The sequence below is a fragment of the Podarcis erhardii genome, assembly GCF_964252035.2.
Source record: "Podarcis erhardii genome assembly, chromosome: 18".
In the NCBI taxonomy this organism is placed as follows: domain Eukaryota; kingdom Metazoa; phylum Chordata; class Lepidosauria; order Squamata; family Lacertidae; genus Podarcis; species Podarcis erhardii.
Window position 1 is genome coordinate 4019062 of NC_138516.1, and position 18581 is coordinate 4037642.

Consider the following 18581-nt stretch of genomic DNA (forward strand, 5'->3'; position numbering starts at 1 on the left):
AGTGGACCAGCCCCCTGCTGAAAAAGTTTGCAAGAGCATAATGATTTGCACGTGTGTTTTTCTGGGTGATTAAAACCACTTTGGTGCGGTGGTTATCCGGAAGCGATTAAATTTAATGAAAGTAAACTTCTGGTTGTGTAATGGGGGTCCAGGATTGTTCTGCCAACTTGAGGGCAAGGCTTGAGTTCCCTTTTTAGCAGCCCATGAAATGTAAAGCTCAAGTTCCTTTTGGGACCGTCTAGCCGAGACCCCCCCTCCCCTTGTCCCGGGAGGCTGTTCCTCAGACAGGCATTACAGCTGTGTGGCTGCAATATTTTCGGGCTGGAGGTTGTTAAATCGTCAGAGGGGTGTGGGTTGGGGGGAGGTAGATTTGGAGGAGGGGGTGGAAGCAGGAACACTGGCTTTTTTCCACAATGCAATTGGAATAAAATTACAGCACAGCATAACCGATCGAAACCAACCGACTTGACAAACCGACAAAGGAAGGTTTTTTTTAAAAAAAAAAGAAAAAAAGAGAGAAACGAAAAAAAGCAAAAAAGCAAAAATCAAAATGTTTAAAAAGAAATAAATTTGCGGGTGGGGGGGGAAAGGGGAAAAAAATTCCACTGATAACGTAAAAAAAAAAAAAAAAAGTTCCTTTGAAATTATATGTATATATGTATATATATATATATATACACACACGCACACACACTCACGCACACAATTTGAAAGAACGGAAATAACAATAAAAATTTAAAGGGGGCGGGAGAAACGAAATAATATTAATTTTAAAAAAGAACGAAACTGAAAAGGACCGGCATGCAAAAGATCGTTGCCTCGTAAACATTCTCCTGTCATGCAGATCAGGCCCAAAATGTCCATACAGCAAGGTAACCATGACGACAGAAAAAAGTGCACACAGAAATGCAACCAACAGATGCAGAGGAGAGCTCACACGTCCCACAATGCAACTCAACTCATCTCCAACGAGACCCGAGAACGAAGAGGGGGGGGGGGTCTCGCTTTGTCAACTTTTTTTTTTTTAATATATAAAATATATATATATAGATATATATATAAATGCAGAGATTTTCTTTCTTTTTCTCTCATTTTTTTTAAAAAAAGAATATTCAATCATATATATATATATATTCGCCGTTTTATTTTTATGTTATTTATTATTAATTTTTTTTTTTTTAAAAAATATATATATATCGCAATCATAAGATATAGGATTATTTATATATTTCTCTCTTTTTTTAATTTTTTTAAATAATTTTTTTTAATTTTTTTAATTAAGAAATGTAAAAATATGTGGGTAAAGAAAGTAAAAAAGGAAAAAAAAAAACCACACCAACCTTCTCGTAGCTCTGAGGGATGTTTTAAGGGGGTTTGATGCAGAACACAATGACATGAGAAGAGGAGAGAAGAAAAATAAGGGAAACACAGAGAGAGTAAAAAAAGGCCTTCACGGCTGGCAACTGCAATTTCAATTGCTTTCCTTTCCTTTCCTTTCGCATTTCCGCCTTTTAACTTAAAAAAATAAAAATATCAAGCTAAAAAAAGTAATATATATCATCTCAAAATGTCCATTTTTTTTCCAGCGACCGTCTTCCCCCACCACATTTAGCCACGTGACCCCCCTCCCTGTGTTAGCACGGCCCTTCCTTGACAATTCGGCAGTAATGACCCCCCCCCTGCACCCCATCAGACCCTCCCCCAACCCCCCCAACCCTCGGTGGATTCTACCCTGCATCCATAGATCTGGCAAAAAGCCCCTGCAGCTCAGAGAAAGGGAGGTTAAACAACATTTACAGCACAGCACCCCAACAAAACAAAAAAAATGAAGTCTTCTCCGTTTCCACCTTGGCACTGTCAGTCGTCATCCAGGAAGTTTCAGCCGCCCGCCCGAATATTTTGAGGTGCCCTCGAAAACCCCTCCAAGGCATGTCGTCATGGGAACTGCAGGGGAACGGAGTCGGTGCAATTATGCCCCCGCAACCCTGTGCCAGTCCAGGTGAGTTGCACCTGGATAGAAGCATCGCGTCTGTCCCCCTGGGCCCATTCGCCAGGTAAGAGAACGGCGGCTCGCAATTCAACCCTTGGAATATTTGGGGGCTCTTTTTTATTATTAAAAAAAGGATGCTGTTTCCCGTACTTCTGGCTTACCGTGAAGCTGCCAAACCCATTTCCCAGCGCCCATTCAGACATGCCTTAAAAGCCCCGCCCCTTCCAACACAGGCTCCTCCCCTCCCCTTCCAAACTCATTCAGACATGAAGGGGGTGGAGGTGGACGGAAGTTCCCTATGGTTAAAATTACTAACGACAACAGGAAAGGGCAGAAATGGGGAGGAACACCAAACAGTGCAAACGCCCTACTCTGTGCACCTGAAATCCCCTTTTTGGGAGGGGATAAAAGCATATTATGGGAGAAACAGTTCGAAAAATTGGTAGGAGGGGGAAACAACAACCATACACCCAGCAATCATGTTCAAGGCTCTTTGGAAATAATGACAGAAAAGGAAAATAATGCTAATACTGATAAGGCCGCAGTCACACAATCCAAACCATTTCTCCCTTTTGCGCGATTATCGTAAAACACAATAAGGAAGCAGAAGTTATTAGAGAGAGCGCTCCGTTGTCCTGGTGAACTTCCAAGGTGAGCTTCTTTTGCCCCATCTACGATGCGAGGCGCTGCCTGACTCTACGGAAGATCTTACGTTTTGAACCCAAACAGATGTCTCCGTAAACACATGCGCCACACCTGTGGCTTTCCAAATCTGGGTTTGAAACAGTAAGGAGCTCCTGGGGGAGCCTGCGCAACCTGCGTCATTCAGTGATTATTCTGCACTTGGAAAGAGCTCATTTTTCAAAACATTTCTTTTCTGGATTCCTAGGTGGTGAGGGACAGGTTGGGCGGGTGTCGTAATATTGTGCAATGCTGGTATTACCCCACCAGGTGTCGCTACTGCGTAGTGCTGAGCAAACAACAACACAAAGCATTGATATTGGGGAGAAAGAGCTGTCTAGATTTCAGGACAAAGAGCAAATTGTAAATTTGGCGCACTTTTCTGACACTTTGGCCAGTCCCCACAAAAGGTATCGGGTTTTGGATTGCTTTTTTTGGATTGGCTGACATGGTTACCATCGCTCATCCCTCCAAAGTTTTCAGTGACCGAGTGGGCCAAACCATCCCAGCTTTGTAGGGGAAGAATGAAGCGTTTTTATACAAAATTAAGCAACCAAATTGAACAAATGGGGCGAGAGAAAGCTCCCAATTTCTGAACTGTGGCAGGTTAAAATTCTCACCCCACAGAAGACCCACGACAGAAGGGACAAACCCACATGAGTCTTGGATCATGTGAGCTCGGCCCTCGAGGCCTGAGATTTTACCCATGGCACAGAAACTCTGAGAAACATTTCGTTCAGCACAGCACCAGATGTTACGCTCTACATTGCTGGTTGCATCAACAACGGAGGCAACAGACATCATTTCTCATTTTTTTGTCATTGGGCCACAACATCAACAACATCAACAATAACAGCAGCAGCAGAAAACAGACAAAAGCCTCCTTTAAAAATTTAGCTTGGGTGTAAAACACACACAACCCAGAAAAGAAGCAGTGTTATCAGGCATGTGGCCCCAAGCAGACTGGAAAAAGAGGTCACTTTACTGTAGTGTTAGACATTGAAATTTCTAAAGACCTATATGGCTTTCAATCTACTGTGGTGCATGAAGCTCACCAGCCATGGACTGGTCCATAGCAGAGACGCCAACAACCTCATTGTCCCAGGTAGAGAAAACAATGAGGCTTATCGGGTATCTAGTGGGAGGCTGGGGAAACCTAGGCTTAGGAGATGACGGAAGGTGTACTCCTAGGAGATATCTAGGACGGCCACAGCTTCCAGAATCCATAGTTTGAAAGGGATGTTCAGTTTGGCAAGTCATTGATACAGAAAGTTATTTTAATTTTTCTGCACTTGAAATCAGACTGGAAAGAGGAAGAAAAAGGGTCGCAGCCTATCTCTTCACAATAACTGCAAGAGGGACCCCCCCTGCGCGCCCCACTTCTGTTGACGAGAGCGCCCTTCTGATCGGAGACGACGAGGACCCATTTTGTGTGTGCCCAGGCTTCCAAAAACACTCCCCAAAAGGGGAGTTTGTTAAGACTTGACGGAACGGCTGGGGCTTGGGAGACCCCTGGCTGGACCGTGAGACTCTATAGGGTGAACAGGTTCAAAGTCACTTCTGGCCCTTTGGGGCAGGGGCCTTCCAAGAACCCCAACGCCACCTAATTCGTGCAGCCGTTTGAACCTCACCCAGACCACAGCTCTCTGACCTTGGGCCCTAAGGTGCTGATGGACCACAATTCCCCATCATCCTTGATGACAACTGGCTGCAGTTGGTGTGTCTGTAGCACAACAGCAACTTGAGACCCAAGGAACACTGGTGAAGACTCGGAAACACGTCTTTCAGCATCCCTTCACACACAATGTTGTATTTGTGCATGATTTTGTCTAAGCACCTGGCAGGGTCAGATCCTGGGCTTTTGCTAGGTGGCTCATTGAATCACATACGAAAAGGGGTTCCCCTCCCCCCCTTTTTAAAAAAAAAAGTGGGGTGCTGTTGTTGGGACAGCTTGAAAGGTCAGGTGTTTGATCATAATTCTGTGGCGGGACTGCAAAACTCTCCTTAAAACATTCCTTTACAGCATCCATCACCAACTTGGTGCCCTCCAGACATTACTGTTTACCAGAGTAGTCTAGCAGCGGTTCTCAACCTGTGGGCCCCCAGATGTTGTTGGACTACAACTCCCATCATCCCTGGGCTCTGGCCTTGCTAGCTAGGGGGGATGGGAGTTGTAGTCCAACAACATCTGGGGACCCACAGGTTGAGAAAGGCTGGTCTAGAGGAACCAGGTTGGCAAAGTTGATGTAAAGGTAAAGGTAAAGGGACCCCTGACCATTAGGTCCAGTCGTGGCCGACTCTGGGGTTGCGGCGCTCATCTCGCTTTATTGGCCGAGGGAGCCGGCGTACAGCTTCCGGGTCATGTGACCAGCATGACTAAGCTGCTTCTGGCAAACCAGAGCAGCGCACGGAAACGCCGTTTACCTTCCCGCCAGAGCGGTACCTATTTATCTACTTGCACTTTGACGTGCTTTCGAACTGCTAGTTTGGCAAGCGCCGTGACAGAGCAACGGGAGCTCACCCGGATTCAAACCGCCTACCTTCTGATCGGCAAGTCCTAGGCTCTGTGGTTTAACCCACAGCGCCACCTGCGTCCCTTAAAGGTGATGTACAGGAATAAATAAATAAATAAGGATGTACCTCCGGCCTCAAGGGAGGAAAAAAGGAGGATGGCTGCATTATGAACCAAATCCGAATTATCAGGGAAAGCCTGACCCACACTGCAAACATGGACCAGCTTTAACAACTGGTTTACATCTTGGCGGGTGAGGATTTGTGGGAATTCCAGTACTTTTGGCACCCCTGCCCCCTCCTTCTGTGTAGAGTACAATTCCCAGAATGCCGAGGGGAAGGGTACAGGAAAGCGTGAGTGTCTTAAAAGATGGCCTTGAGAGACTTGCCTCTCTCATTTCTTGCAGTCCCATGCCAGTTTGGCTGAGCCAATTGGCCCAGTAAAAAGGTAAAGGTACCCCTGCCCGTTCGGGCCAGTCTTGCCAGACTCTAGGGTTGTGCGCCCATCTCACTCTAGAGGCCGGGAGCCAGCGCTGTCCGCAGACACTTCCGGTTCACGTGGCCAGCGTGACAAGCTGCATCTGGCGAGCCAGCGCAGCACACGGAACGCCGTTTACCTTCCTGCTGGTAAGCGGTCCCTATTTATCTATTTGCACCCGAGGTGCTTTCGAACTGCTAGGTTGGCAGGCGCTGGGACCGAACGGCGGGAGCTCACCCCGCCGCGGGGATTCGAACCGCCGACCATGCGATCGCCAAGTCCTAGGCACTGAGGTTTTACCCACAGCGCCACCTGCGTCCCTAATTGGCCCAGTAATAACGTCTAAATGGCGGAGAGGCTCAGGACCAGCCCATGTGTTGGCTACCACAATGGCGGTAGCAAAAAAACCCACCTTTTTTTGACAGGGGGAACAAAAAGAGCAAGGTATATTTTTAGGCGGGCTAGGGAGAAAAACACAAGAGTTTAGAAATAAGGGCAGGGCGACAGCTCCTTGTTTGGGGCACTTGCCCCCCCCCAACCACTCCCTCCGCTGGCGCGGTCCATGCAAACTCACAAGAGTTGTAGGAAGGGCCCCACAAGGTCATCCATCCCAACCCGCTACATATGTAGCTCAGGTTGGTGTGGGATATTTACAGGGACAGCTCCAGGTTCAAGCCGCCCCTTGGTATCCCCTAGCGGTCGTTGGAAAAAGTAGGGAAAAGAGAGCCAGGTGTTAGCCAGAGGTCTCCTGCAGTGTAGGCGCAGACCCATTTATTAGACATTTCCTCCTGCTCCCCAGTGCATATTCCCACACCGTTGGGTCTCTCCAATGTCCAGCCAGGCTCTGGGTCACCCGTTTGTCTTCGATATGGACTTTTCAACCCACCCCAAACACCTTCTGGGTCTTGAGAAACGCAGCAAAAAAACAGAAGCCTTCAGAAGTGTGTGTGTCTCTCTGCGCACGTGTAGGCTGGGGGGAAGAGGAATTTGGAGAGGATGGCATTTGCCACTCTTGCGAGTCACGGCGTTCCCTACCTCTCACATATAGGTTTGCGGGTGAGGAGTAGCGCACGCCGGCGCTGTTGCTGGCCACGCACTCGTACTTCCCCTGGTCGGTCTCTTCGCTGCTTTCGATCTGAAGGCCACCTGGAAACGGGAGGAGGGTCCGGGAGCAGGGAGAGGAAGGGGAACGTGTTAGTTCAGAGGACCAGCAGCCCAGGAGGGAAAGGGCAACCTCTTCCCCACTTCCCTCTCCATCGCAGCTCAACACTTCCAGCGCTCACTCGGTGCTTCTTCGTCTTACCCCAAAGCGGCGCCCTGCTGCAATCCCGAGGAGGCTTACTCACCAGCTGGGCTCAGTGGGACTTACTCGCTAGTAAGGGCACGCAGGATTGCGACCCCAGCATGCTCTTGTTCGCATAGCATAGGTCATGGGTGAGAACTGGTAGCCACTTGTGGACATGGGCTTGGTTCACATTATTCATTCTTCTCCCACCATCGATAGCTCTTCTATCTATCATCTATCTATCTATCTATCTATCTATCTATCTATCATCTATGATCTTACATTATGGCTGTCCCCAGCCAGCGTACGATTCTCAAGCTCCCTCTCCTCCTCTGGCGCAGATGCATGTTTCGATTGTTGGACCCGAGAAAAGTTGTTAATGCTAACTATGGTTTATCTGCTCTGAACACCAGACCTGGAAACGGTGGTTAATGTTAACCATGGTTTATCTACTCCAGAGTTTGGATCCAGGAAGTGTGGTTAGTGTTAACCATGGTTTACGTGTTCCATAGTTTAGACCTGGGAACTGTGGTTAGTGTTGACCATGGTTTATGTGTTCCAAAGTTTGGACCTGGGAAGTGTGGTTAGTGTTAACCATGGTCTACGTGTTCCATTGTTTAGACCTGGGAACTGTGGTTAGTGTTAACCATGGTCTACGTGTTCCATTGTTTAGACCTGGGAACTGTGGTTAGTGTTAACCATGGTTTACGTGTTCCATAGTTTAGACCTGGGAATTGTGATTAGTGTTAACCATGGTTTACGTGTTCCAAAGTTTGGACCTGGGAAGTGTAGTTAGTGTTAACCATGGTTTACGTTTTCCAAAGAACACAGTGCTTAGTGCTATGTGCATGCCAGACTGCAGCCCAATGCAGGAATTTGCATAAACTGAGCTCTCCATCTAGAAAAATTCGAGCCAGCAGACTAATAGGTGTCACACAGCTTCAAAGGCTTATAATGCGCTCTCTCAGCTCAGGCTAACCCTCTGACTTCACCACAAAATCAGCAGAGGCGGCAGAGGTGGTGCCGGTCACTCCTGGAGACGAGGAGGATGAACATCCTCTTTGTCCATATTCTTCACCCTCTGTTCCCTAGCTTTAAAGACCTCTGTCCAAGACCCCACAAAAGGATAAGTCTATCTATGGTGAAACAGACCCTCCATGCTCAGAGGCCCTGTTGCTAGAGACCAACAGTGGGAGAGGAACACTGTAGGCTTTCCAGAGGTAAATTATTATCCTTGGTCTGATCCAGCAGAGCTTCTCTTAAGACATTTAAGATATATTTTCCTCCTCCTCCCCCCCTCCATTTTTACCAGAAAATACAAATACAATTGCATTAATTTCCCAATTCGCAACCGTTTCAGGTTCAAATGAAACCTTACCACTTTTGTGGACTGTGAAGGAGAAATGATTTAATAACGGGAGTGATATTATAATAGTAACAGGAACCACAAGGAAAACCAGAAATACACCTTCGGTGCTTCTTGGCGCTATGTTTGAGCCCACATCATAAACTGCAAGTGTGGCCGGGAGCTTGGGAAGTCTTCCTCCCCTGGCCCCAGAGGACCTTGGGAAATCTTCCTCCCTTGGCCCCCGACAGACACAGCGGCCAGTTCCAGCCAGCCAGCCAAGGAAGAAAGAGAATTACACACGTATTGAAAATAAATGCAGAATTGAGGGGAGGAAATAAATGCGGTGGGGTGGGGGTGGCGGGAAGTCACAGAAGACAGGACAAGAGGCAGGACAGAAAATAAACACCCACAACAGTGAAAGGCTGACAAAACTCCAAGATTGTTATTAATTATTATTATTTTTTTAAAAAAATAAAAAATCACACAACTAACACGGAACAAGAACTGGTTATAATCGAGAGGTTGAGGTGGCAAATAGGCTAGCAGGGAAAGTGAGCGCCGTGTGGGGCGGATATTTTGTGTGTGTTTGCGGAGGGTGTTTTCTTACCTCGGATCGGAGTACCTTCTGCAAGGAAAAACGAAAGAAAAAAGAAAAACAAAACAGAAGTGAAAACGAGCGGGGAGGAAAATAGTGGGAGTTTTTTTGTTTTTGTTTTTCGTTTCCCTGGACGTGCCAGTGGGAGAAAGGACCCTAAGGAGAAGGAAAGTTTGGATTCTCCTGGTGGAAAATCTCTAACGCTCTCCTATTCTGAGTGGGCTGAGAGATGTAGAAGTACCGTATTTTTTGCTCTATAAGACTCACTTTTCTTCTCCTAAAAAGTAAGGGGAAATGTGTGTGCGTCTTATGGAGCGAAGGCAGGCTGCGCAGCTATTCCAGAAGCCAGAACAGCAAGAGGGATCGCTGCTTTCACTGCGCAGCGATCCCTCTTGCTGTTCTGGCTTCTGAGATTCAGAATATTTTTTTTCTTGTTTTCCTCCTCCAAAAACTAGGGGCGTCTTGTGGTCTGGTGCGTCTTATAGAGCGAAAAATACAGTACTTAAAATTCTGAATGGATGATTTCATATTCACTTTGGCCAATCAGGAAGGCAACAGCTGCGGACGCCATTGGTCGCCCAAGAAAGCATCAAGGGGGAGGAGCCAACACCTGATGGTCTAGTGCGGCTGCTTGGCAGGTAGAACGTCCCAGGTTCCATACTGGTCATCTCACTGGTCAACAACTACGGGTCAGGAAGCAGTTAAATAGGAAAGGCCTCTGCCAATCAGACAATTCTGGGCAATGTTATAAAATGGCAGCTTTTCATCAGGACACCTGCTTTGACTGCAGAAGGTCCCAGGTCCAATCTCTGCTTAAAAGGAACCCTTCGCTGCACTAAACTCTGAGCTGCTGCCAGTCTGAGCCCAGAACAATGGCCCGGGTGGGTAAGCAGACTGACTTGGAAAGAGTCAGCTTCCTACGAACCATGGGACAACAAGGTGAGCCACTCTCCACGTGCTCAGAGGCACTGTTATCCTCCGAGGATGGGTCAAAATGGACATCCAGCATTGAAGCCAACACCCCAGTCCAAAATAGCTTCATGGGCGTTCTCCTCAAGGTTTGGGTTCAAAAAGCCTTCCTAATAAAATTGCAGGATCCTTCCCCCCGCTCCCAGCCCCCACTGGCTTTCCAAGAGATTGCTGCACATCTCAGTCAAGAAATGTATTATCGTAAGAAGATCTCTAGGGTTTTACTCCGATCCTGAAAACAGAGCAGGTTTTGCAAAGCACGGCCCATTCTTTCAAGTCCAAAAAACTCCCCCTTTGCAGAATCTCCAAATATTGGCATTCCCCGGTCTTGCCAAACATCATCAATTTCTGCAGCAGAGGCATTTTGCTGAAACCTCTACGTCCGCCCTGAAATAACGGGCTTTCTTTTTTAAGAGTTTAAATGCCTCTAATACTCTCTCCCCCCCCCCCCAACTTCCTAGATGAATGTGCCGCCCTGTTTTCAGGATAGGGGTAAAATAAAGCACCTAGTTATTATGATTAGTTAGTGTCAGCTGGGAGGGGAGAGGGCGAGATGTTATTTGGTTAAAGCTGGTTAAGGTTCTAGTTAGAGAGTCAGCTAATGGCTGGACAACAGGTTACAAAAAACAGGAATCTACAGAAAGGCATTAGTTAGCGTCTAGTTAAGGTTACTAGCTAGTTAATGTTAATCGAAGCAAGGTACGCTCGCTGGAGGGAACAGTGTGGAAATAAATGAAAAGGAGTAAGGGAAGGGAAGGGGGAATAAAGGGAGCGTTAATTTGGGCAAATCTCTGCGGAGGAGCAGCTGGGTGGTTTTAAAAAAGGCAGCGAGAGAGAGACAGAAAGCGAGGAAGAGAAGAGGGGGAAATTAGCAAAGGGTTGTGGATTTATTCAGTGGAAATAGAACAGCCTTGAACTCATCTTTCCGTCTCAGAAAATCAGGCTTGGAAACGAAACACATGCAAAAATCTGCCATCTGTGACAACAATCTGGAGCAATGCGGGGAGAGGACCAGTGGGGAGAAGGGGGCGGCGGTGCTGGTCTATGGGGGGTTTGACTCACTTGAAAGGCATCTTTGCTGCAATACTGGTGTGCTAGCGCACAACAATTATTTCCAATAGGAACAAATTATCTGGAGCCTACGAGGGCTTTCAGGGTGGGGGGCGAACATCAAATGTGGGTCTGGGGGGGGGGAGAGGAAAGAGGGGTCCCCAGTCCCAAAATGACGGTGTCCAACTGGCATGGCCAGAAACCATCACCTCTGCAAACCAGTGCAACCCCAGTGTTGATAATCTTTGTGAATATCCAGGTTGCCACCCCCTTGCCCTGCCTTCAGGTCAGAAAACTGGGGTCTATAAAGGTAAAGGGACCCCTGACCATTAAGTCCAGTCACGGACGACTCTGGGGTTGTGGCGCTCATCTCGCTTTATTGGCCGAGGGAGCCGGCATACAGCTTCCGGGTCATGTGGCCAGCATGACTAAGCCACTTCTGGCGAACCAGAGCAGCGCACGGAAACGCCGTTTCCCTTCCCGCCGGAGCGGTACCTATTTATCTACTTGCACTGGCATGCTTTCGAACTGCTAGGTTGGCAGGAGCAGGGACCGAGCAAGGGGAGCTCACCCCGTTGCGGGGATTCGAACCGCCGACCTTCTGATCGGCAAGTCCTAGGCTCTGTGGTTTAACCCACAGTGCCACCTGTGTCCCAACTGGGGTCTATACCTGCATCCTATTTGCCTGTGAATGGGATTTGCTCCTAGTTTTGCTGCTCCCGGTGAAATTTTACATGTAACGCCATGGGAAGGCAACCTAAGGCCTGGGGGCCAGATCCGGCCCAATCGCCTTCTAAATCCAGCCCACAGACGGTCCAGGAATCAGCCTGTTTTTACCTGAGTAGAATGTGTCCTTTTATTTAAAATGCATCTCTGGGTTATTTGTGGGGCACAGGAATTCATTTATTTCCCCCCAAAAATATAGTCATCCCCCCCACAAGGTCCAAGGGATAGTGGACCAGCCCCCTGCTGAAAAAGTTTGCTGACCCCTGTGTAACGCTGATGAACACTTTTTAGAAAAACCTCTCTCCCCCTCGAGATTTCATTCCAGTAAGGCCAACCCTACCATTAGGCAAATTTCCCCTTAATACTCCATTCCAGTAAGGCCAGCCCTACCATTAGGGGAAATGACCCAGCCACCTTTCGGCAGCAGATACTGGCATCATCCTGTGCGCCACAGAAGCCTGCCTTGTACCCCCTAAACTCGCATTCTTCCCCCTCGGGTTTGTATGCGGAGGGGATGCTTCACAACACCTAAAAGGTGTTGCACAAGAAACGGGAGACAGGGATCTCGTCCGTCGCATCAGGCAGCAGTTGCCACGCGCTAGTCCTGAATTGCAGCAACGCCAGTTCTAATGGGCATGGCTTTGCTTGGCTCATGAAGAGTTATTTAAACTACTGGGGGTGGGGGCAGAAGGAAAATTTATGGGGGGGGGGAATAAACCAGGACTACAGGGCACAGGTGGCAGATTTTTATTTTTTAAGAAACCTGTTGGAGTTTCACATCTAAGAAGCTGGAGAATATTTGCAAGATGGGGAAGGAGACAAAGCTGTAGACCGACCCCCTCCACTGCAGGAATAAACTGATTTTGAGAAGAGTTCCTACTTTCCCCAAATACTCACGAACAGTAAAGGTAAAGGTAAAGGTAAAGGGACCCCTGACCATTAGGTCCAGTCATGGCAGACTCTGGGGTTGCAGCACTCATCTTGCTTTATTGGCCGAGGGAGCCGGCGTACAGCTTCTGGGTTATGTGGCCAGCAGGACTAAGCCGCTTCTGGTGAACCAGAGCAGCGCACGGAAACGCCGTTTACCTTCCCGCCGGAGCAGTACCTATTTATCTACTTGCACTCTGATGTGCTTTCGGACTGCTAGGTTGGTAGGAGCAGGGACTGAGCAACGGGAGCTCACCCCGTCGTGGGGATTCGAACCGCCAACCTTCTGATCGGCAAGTCCTAGGCTCTGTGGTTTAACTCACAGCGCCACCCGTGTCCCTCCTGAACAGTATATTGTGGCAATTGCCCAGAACCTTGCTTCTGGGGCAGTAGGCCGGAGATTTTTATTTGGTGGGCGGGCAGTGGTGGCATCTGACAAGTAAACAAGGTCCATAATTTAAAGGGAGACTTTGTGAATCGAGACCGGGCCAAGAGCTCCCGAAGCAGGAAAGCAAGGAAGGAGCTTGTTTTACTCCTGGACCCCCTTCTTAAAAGGCTGAACCAGTCATAAGGCAATCGTAGAATCAGAGAGCTGTGCAGCTGGATGGGACCCCAAGGGTCATCCAGTCCAACCCCTGCCCCCCTGCATTCATCAGGAATCAGCAGTCACACTGGACTCTATGGCGGGGAGGGATTCTCAACTCCCTGGTGGGGGGCTCTTCCTTTAGCCCATCCATTAATAAGCAAAAGGGGCAGGCTGGAGTAGAACAGGTGCTTTAGCTTGTTTATTTGAAACCATAGCGGACCCTGCTTAGCTTCGCAAATAGGCTAGCTAATTAAACACCCTGCTACTCGGCCAAAAAGGAAGACCCCCAGAGTGGCTTACTTAAAGAAAAGCTAGCCGCTTCCTTCAGGGTCGGAATCTTAAAAAAAAAAAAAACAACCCACCACAACACCAAAGGAAAATGCACTGGGAGGGAGGAGGAGATAAGCAAACTCAAGTATTTTATTGCAAATCGTATATGTCTAAGCTGATTGCTTTTTTATATATATATATAAAATGTAGACTGCCTTGAGACTACCCGCCAGAAGTCCTTGGAGTCATAGACTTTAGACCAGGGGTCGGCAAACTATGGCCCCCGGCCCAGATCTGGCCCGAGCGGCCATTTAAGAACCCGCCGTGTGGGCAGAGACTACCAGTGATGGCGACAGGAGGAGGAGGCTGAGCGGTGGCGGGCGGCTCTGCCGATCAGACACCACGCCTGGTTTACCTCAGCGACGTCTGATTGGCAGAGGCGTCCCCGCGCCACGCTGAGGTAAACCAGGTGCAGCGTCTGGTCGGCAGAGCCACCGCTGCTCGGCCTCTTCTTCCTGCCGCTGCCGGGTTCTTAAATGGCCACACGGGCCGAGACTTCTGGTGATAATGACGGGAGGAAGACGCCGAGTGGCAGTGGCTCTGCCAATCAGACGCCGTACTTGGTTTACCTCGGCGTGGCACGGGGACGTCTCTGCCAATCAGATGCCTCTCCCCCCATCACCAATCAAACGGCACACCTGGTTTACCTGTGCACTGGGGAGGGCTGCACGTTCCCGTGCGGTGATGGCGGCGCGCAGACACGCGACGGTGGTAGCAGCAGCAACAATGGCTGCTGTGGACCAGTGGTTGCCGAATCTCAATGACTTCACTGGGCAGAGCTGGAGCGCCTGGGTGGAGAGGGCTGGGCCGGCCGCTGCCGAGACAGGTGAGCGCACCTGCCCTTCCTGCGGGTTTGGAGGCGGGATGTGCCTGGTTTACCCGCAGCCAGCTCCCTCTAGTTCCCCGCTCTCTGCCAATTGCCAGTGGCTGTGTGTGTGCACACGTGTGGTCTGGCCCTCCAAAGATTTAAGGGACTGTGAACCGGCCCACTGGGGAAAAAGTTTGCTGACCCCTGCCTTAAGACTCTCCACCGTAGCAAACCGGGAAAGCAAAATTAGGAAGCTGTCTCGTTGCCTCGTCTGGACAGACCACAACTTTTAATTTTATTTCAGGGATTCCTGCCTCCCCAACCACCTTGCGGTTTCCAGGAAATTTCTAACACACAGTTGTTAAATGTGAAACTCCAAGCCCCAAACCAGTTTGTAGCTGGGGGGGGGGGCGGGGACAGGGGGAACCCCCCAGAAATGAGACACGATGCAGTTTTAAGGTAGCTCACCATATTGTGTTAGTGGGGATTCCAGGACGACTTTATTTTATAACTACCGAATTTACCTAATTTTGGAAGAGTTTGCATTTTCTTCTTTTCCTTGTAAACAGCCATGAGGTTTGAGACGCCGGTAATTTTTGCTTTTAGGTGCCTACGACAACCTCCCAGGTCACAAAGGTTTTGTTTAAAATGGCAGAATATCCCTACTGAAATAAAGGCGTTAGTAGAAGAGTCAAGCCGCATGCCTACTTTGTAAGGGTGTGGGGAAGCTGTTAAAAGAAGGAATTAGTTTTAAGGGTGGGAGGAGGGTGGGGCAGGCAACAGGTTTGGGGTTGACTGGTTGTCAATTTTTTTAAAAAAAGAACTATTAGTATTTAAGAAAATGAAGAATTGACTTGATTTATGTGGAAAGCACACTTACCAAAGGTGTCTGAGTGAAATAAAATTAAAAAGGAAACAGAAAAGGGGAAAAAAAATTAAAGTGTGGTTATAAGCCAGTTACTTTTAAAAGAAATCTTTCCAAAAGAACCAAAACCAACGAACCCAACACAGGACAGGACATAGATAAGACAGAGGTTATCACATACAGAAGTTTAGACATTGATTCCCAGACATGACAGCTGAAGTTCCCCACCGCCTCCCAAACGAGTAGAGGAAACACATTTCATCCTTACCTTCTGAAAAGGTTTGTTTTGAGAGTTATAGGAGGGTAGAAACTGCCGCACTCTCACCGCCATGTCTCTGCATGAGCCATTGAATGGGGGGATGGCATACTCAAAAGAGGAAGGCACCAGGCCAGGGACTCACACAGAGAAGCAACATGGAGTATTCACCATGTTGGCCATTTTGGGGGGCGGTCGGAGGGCCACTCTCCCTCCAAGCATGCTATCAGGCACCCTTTGGGAACCCCTGGTGTTTGCGCGATGCAAACGTCCAGTCTGCGTGAGGTCTTCTGCTCTTCCTCTCGAGTCGCCCGCGGCGAGCACAAGCTTCGAGGCTTGCAACCGGCAAACTCCACAGAGCACCCCTATCGCCCTCCTGAAGCGCAAATTGTCATCTCTGCACCGCCACAACAAACACATGCACAAAAACCGACCTTCCCAGGCTTGTCAAAATTAAGTCTGGCATCTTTCCTCCGTTTTGAGAAGACTCTCACCAAAGCTTTCTCAAGTTCAAGGGACAAAAGACACTGGAGAGGAGGGGGCTCTTCTGCTGTCGGGGGGGGGGGTCCTGGCTGGGCTTAGCATCCATCACAGACCACCTGACCCCCTTACAGATGTTGTGGACTGGCTGGATGCTGATAACTGGTGGAAATGTCACCATGTTTGGGCAACACAATGACAACACACATACGTAATAGACGATCTTTGTAGAATTCTTTCAAACAATAACAAGTTCAAAATGAAATCTTAGACTCAAAGTCTCTGAAAGTCCATGGCGAAATGGGCTTTTTCTGACAAGGATTCTGAGGACATTCTCTGTGATGTACCTTTGCTGGATTTTGATACATGCCCTTCTAATGTGGATTTTTCACAACTTCTTAATGCACAGAAGCGCAAGATTCGCTATGAATTTCATAGAATCATAGAATCATAGATCATAGAATCCTAGAGTTGGAAGAGACCACAAGGGCCATCGAGTCCAACCCCCTGCCAAGCAGGAAACACCATCAGAGCACTCCTGACATATGGTTGTCAAGCCTCTGCTTAAAGACCTCCAAAGAAGGAGACTCCACCACACTCCTTGGCAGCAAATTCCACTGTCAAACAGCTCTTACTGTCAGGAAGTTCTTCCTAATGTTTAGGTGGAATCTTCTTTCTTGTAGTTTGGAGCCATTGCTCCGTGTCCGCTTCTCTGGAGCAGCAGAAAACAACCTTTCTCCCTCCTCTATGTGACATCCTTTTATATATTTGAACATGGCTATCATATCACCCCTTAACCTCCTCTTCTCCAGGCTAAACATGCCCAGCTCCCTTAGCCGTTCCTCATAAGGCATCGTTTCCAGGCCTTTGACCATTTTGGTTGCCCTCCTCTGGACACGTTCCAGTTTGCCAGTGTCCTTCTTGAACTGTGGTGCCCAGAACTGGACACAGTACTCCAGGTGAGGTCTGACCAGAGCAGAATACAGTGGCACTATTTCGTGCCTCTTCACTCTCCAATTACAATGGTACCTCAGGTTACATACGCTTCTTGTTACATACACTTCAGGTTACCGACTCCGCTGACCCAGAAATAGTGCTTCAGGTTAAGAACTTTGCTTCAGGATGAGAAGAGAAATCGTGCTCCGGCGGCGCAGCGGCAGCAGGAGTCCCCATTAGCTAAAGTGGTGCTTCAGGTTAAGAACAGTTTCAGGTTCCTCTGGACCTCCGGAATGAATTAAGTACTTAACCTGAGGTGCCACTGTATCTTAAATCAAGCGCATACCCAGGGGGTTGAGATTGCAGAAAGCGCCAACCTTATTTGTTAATGACATTGAGTTTAAACAGAAATGGGTAGCCATTCTTAACAAATGTTCCTTTGATTTAATGCTACTGTTAGTTCAGAGGTCTAAAGCGGAGGTTGCAGTGTTGGACATTATATTTGTTGAATACACAAAGCTTCACTGCTTATCTTTCATCGTACAAAGTTTGGTACCTCGCTTCATTTAAAGACTTTTGGAGATTTTGAGTCTAAGATTTCATTTTGAACTTGTTATTGTTTGAAAGGCTTCTATAAAGATTGTCTATTACGTATGTATATGGTCATTGTTCTCTTTTGCAACACAGGGGTTTGTCTGGATAACTGGTGGGAGGCATCAGCTGGGGAACCCCCCAAGGGAACCCCCAGGGGAAGAGTCGCTGTGACCACTAGGCCTGCGCTGCTTTGGTTTCTTTGAACAGAGAGTTAACTTCACCGACACCGGGTATTTCATTGCTGATCTATGCGTGACTCTGGCTTCTGACAACATCCCTGCTGGATCGCTGTGGGGGAGTCACCTTTTGTAGTTTCCCGCGGCTCGGATCCAACATGAGCTGCATGCTCAGTATCACGGGTCCAACTCTGTGGACTCAAAATGGCCCCTTCCTTATTGAACTTTCAGCATTTATCAAAGACTTGTATTTATATTCCAGTACTTCTGGGTTTGGGCTAGTTCTGGGTTTGGGTGGTCCTGCATGCGCAGAAACGCCAAATTGTGCTTTGCGCATAAGCGCCGAATCGCAACCAGCATTTGCGCAGACGCGTCGCTGCGGGTTGCGAACGCTGCGGGTTGCAAACCTGCACGAATCACGTTCGCAACCCGAGCGTCCACTGTAGTAGCGTTTACTTGCATTGACACCACCAGAAATATTGGGGTGGGGTGGACCGAGGTGAAGACTCTTAATCTCAGGGTTGTGGGTTTCGAGCCCCCCGTTGGGGAAAAGATTCCTGCATAGCAGGGGGTTGGACTAGATGACTCTGGGGGACCCTTCCATCTATGATGGCCACCAATTCAGATGAGGATCGGACAAATTCATGGAGGGTGTGTGTGTAAAAGTTTCCATGACCACCAGGAATGATGGATAGGATTTCCCTCCAGGATCAGAGACAGTTAAGTGTTTCTACGCATCAGTTTCTGGGACTCACAAATGGAGTTTTCTCGTTTGGGGAAGCTGTTTGGCCTCTGGCGAAGAGGATGCTGGACTAGGAAACCCTTTCATGCAAACACACACACACACACACACACAACACACATACCGCTTTGGTCTGATCCAGATTCAGGCTTCTCCTGACGTTCTTAATTAAAACAGCATTCCTCAAAACGGAACGTTTTAACGTGCAGGGACTGGCAGTGTTTCAAAGCACTTTTTGCACAAAGCAC

General features: G+C 48.3%; 1 protein-coding gene across 13 annotated transcripts in view; it reads right to left on the reverse strand.

Annotated features, from left to right (window-relative positions):
* PTPRS (protein tyrosine phosphatase receptor type S) overlaps window positions 1–18581 on the reverse strand; it is a 309039-nt gene that overhangs the window by 116738 nt on the left and 173720 nt on the right. For 7 of the 13 annotated variants that reach the window (XM_081845987.1, XM_081845982.1, XM_081845990.1 and 4 more), the window contains exon 6: window positions 6684–6806. In XM_081845987.1, coding sequence (XP_081702113.1) covers window positions 6684–6806 — 123 coding nt within the window. The remainder of the gene's footprint in view (window positions 1–6683; window positions 6807–18581) is intronic. The other 6 variants (XM_081845991.1, XM_081845989.1, XM_081845994.1 and 3 more) reach the window with 1 other exon arrangement.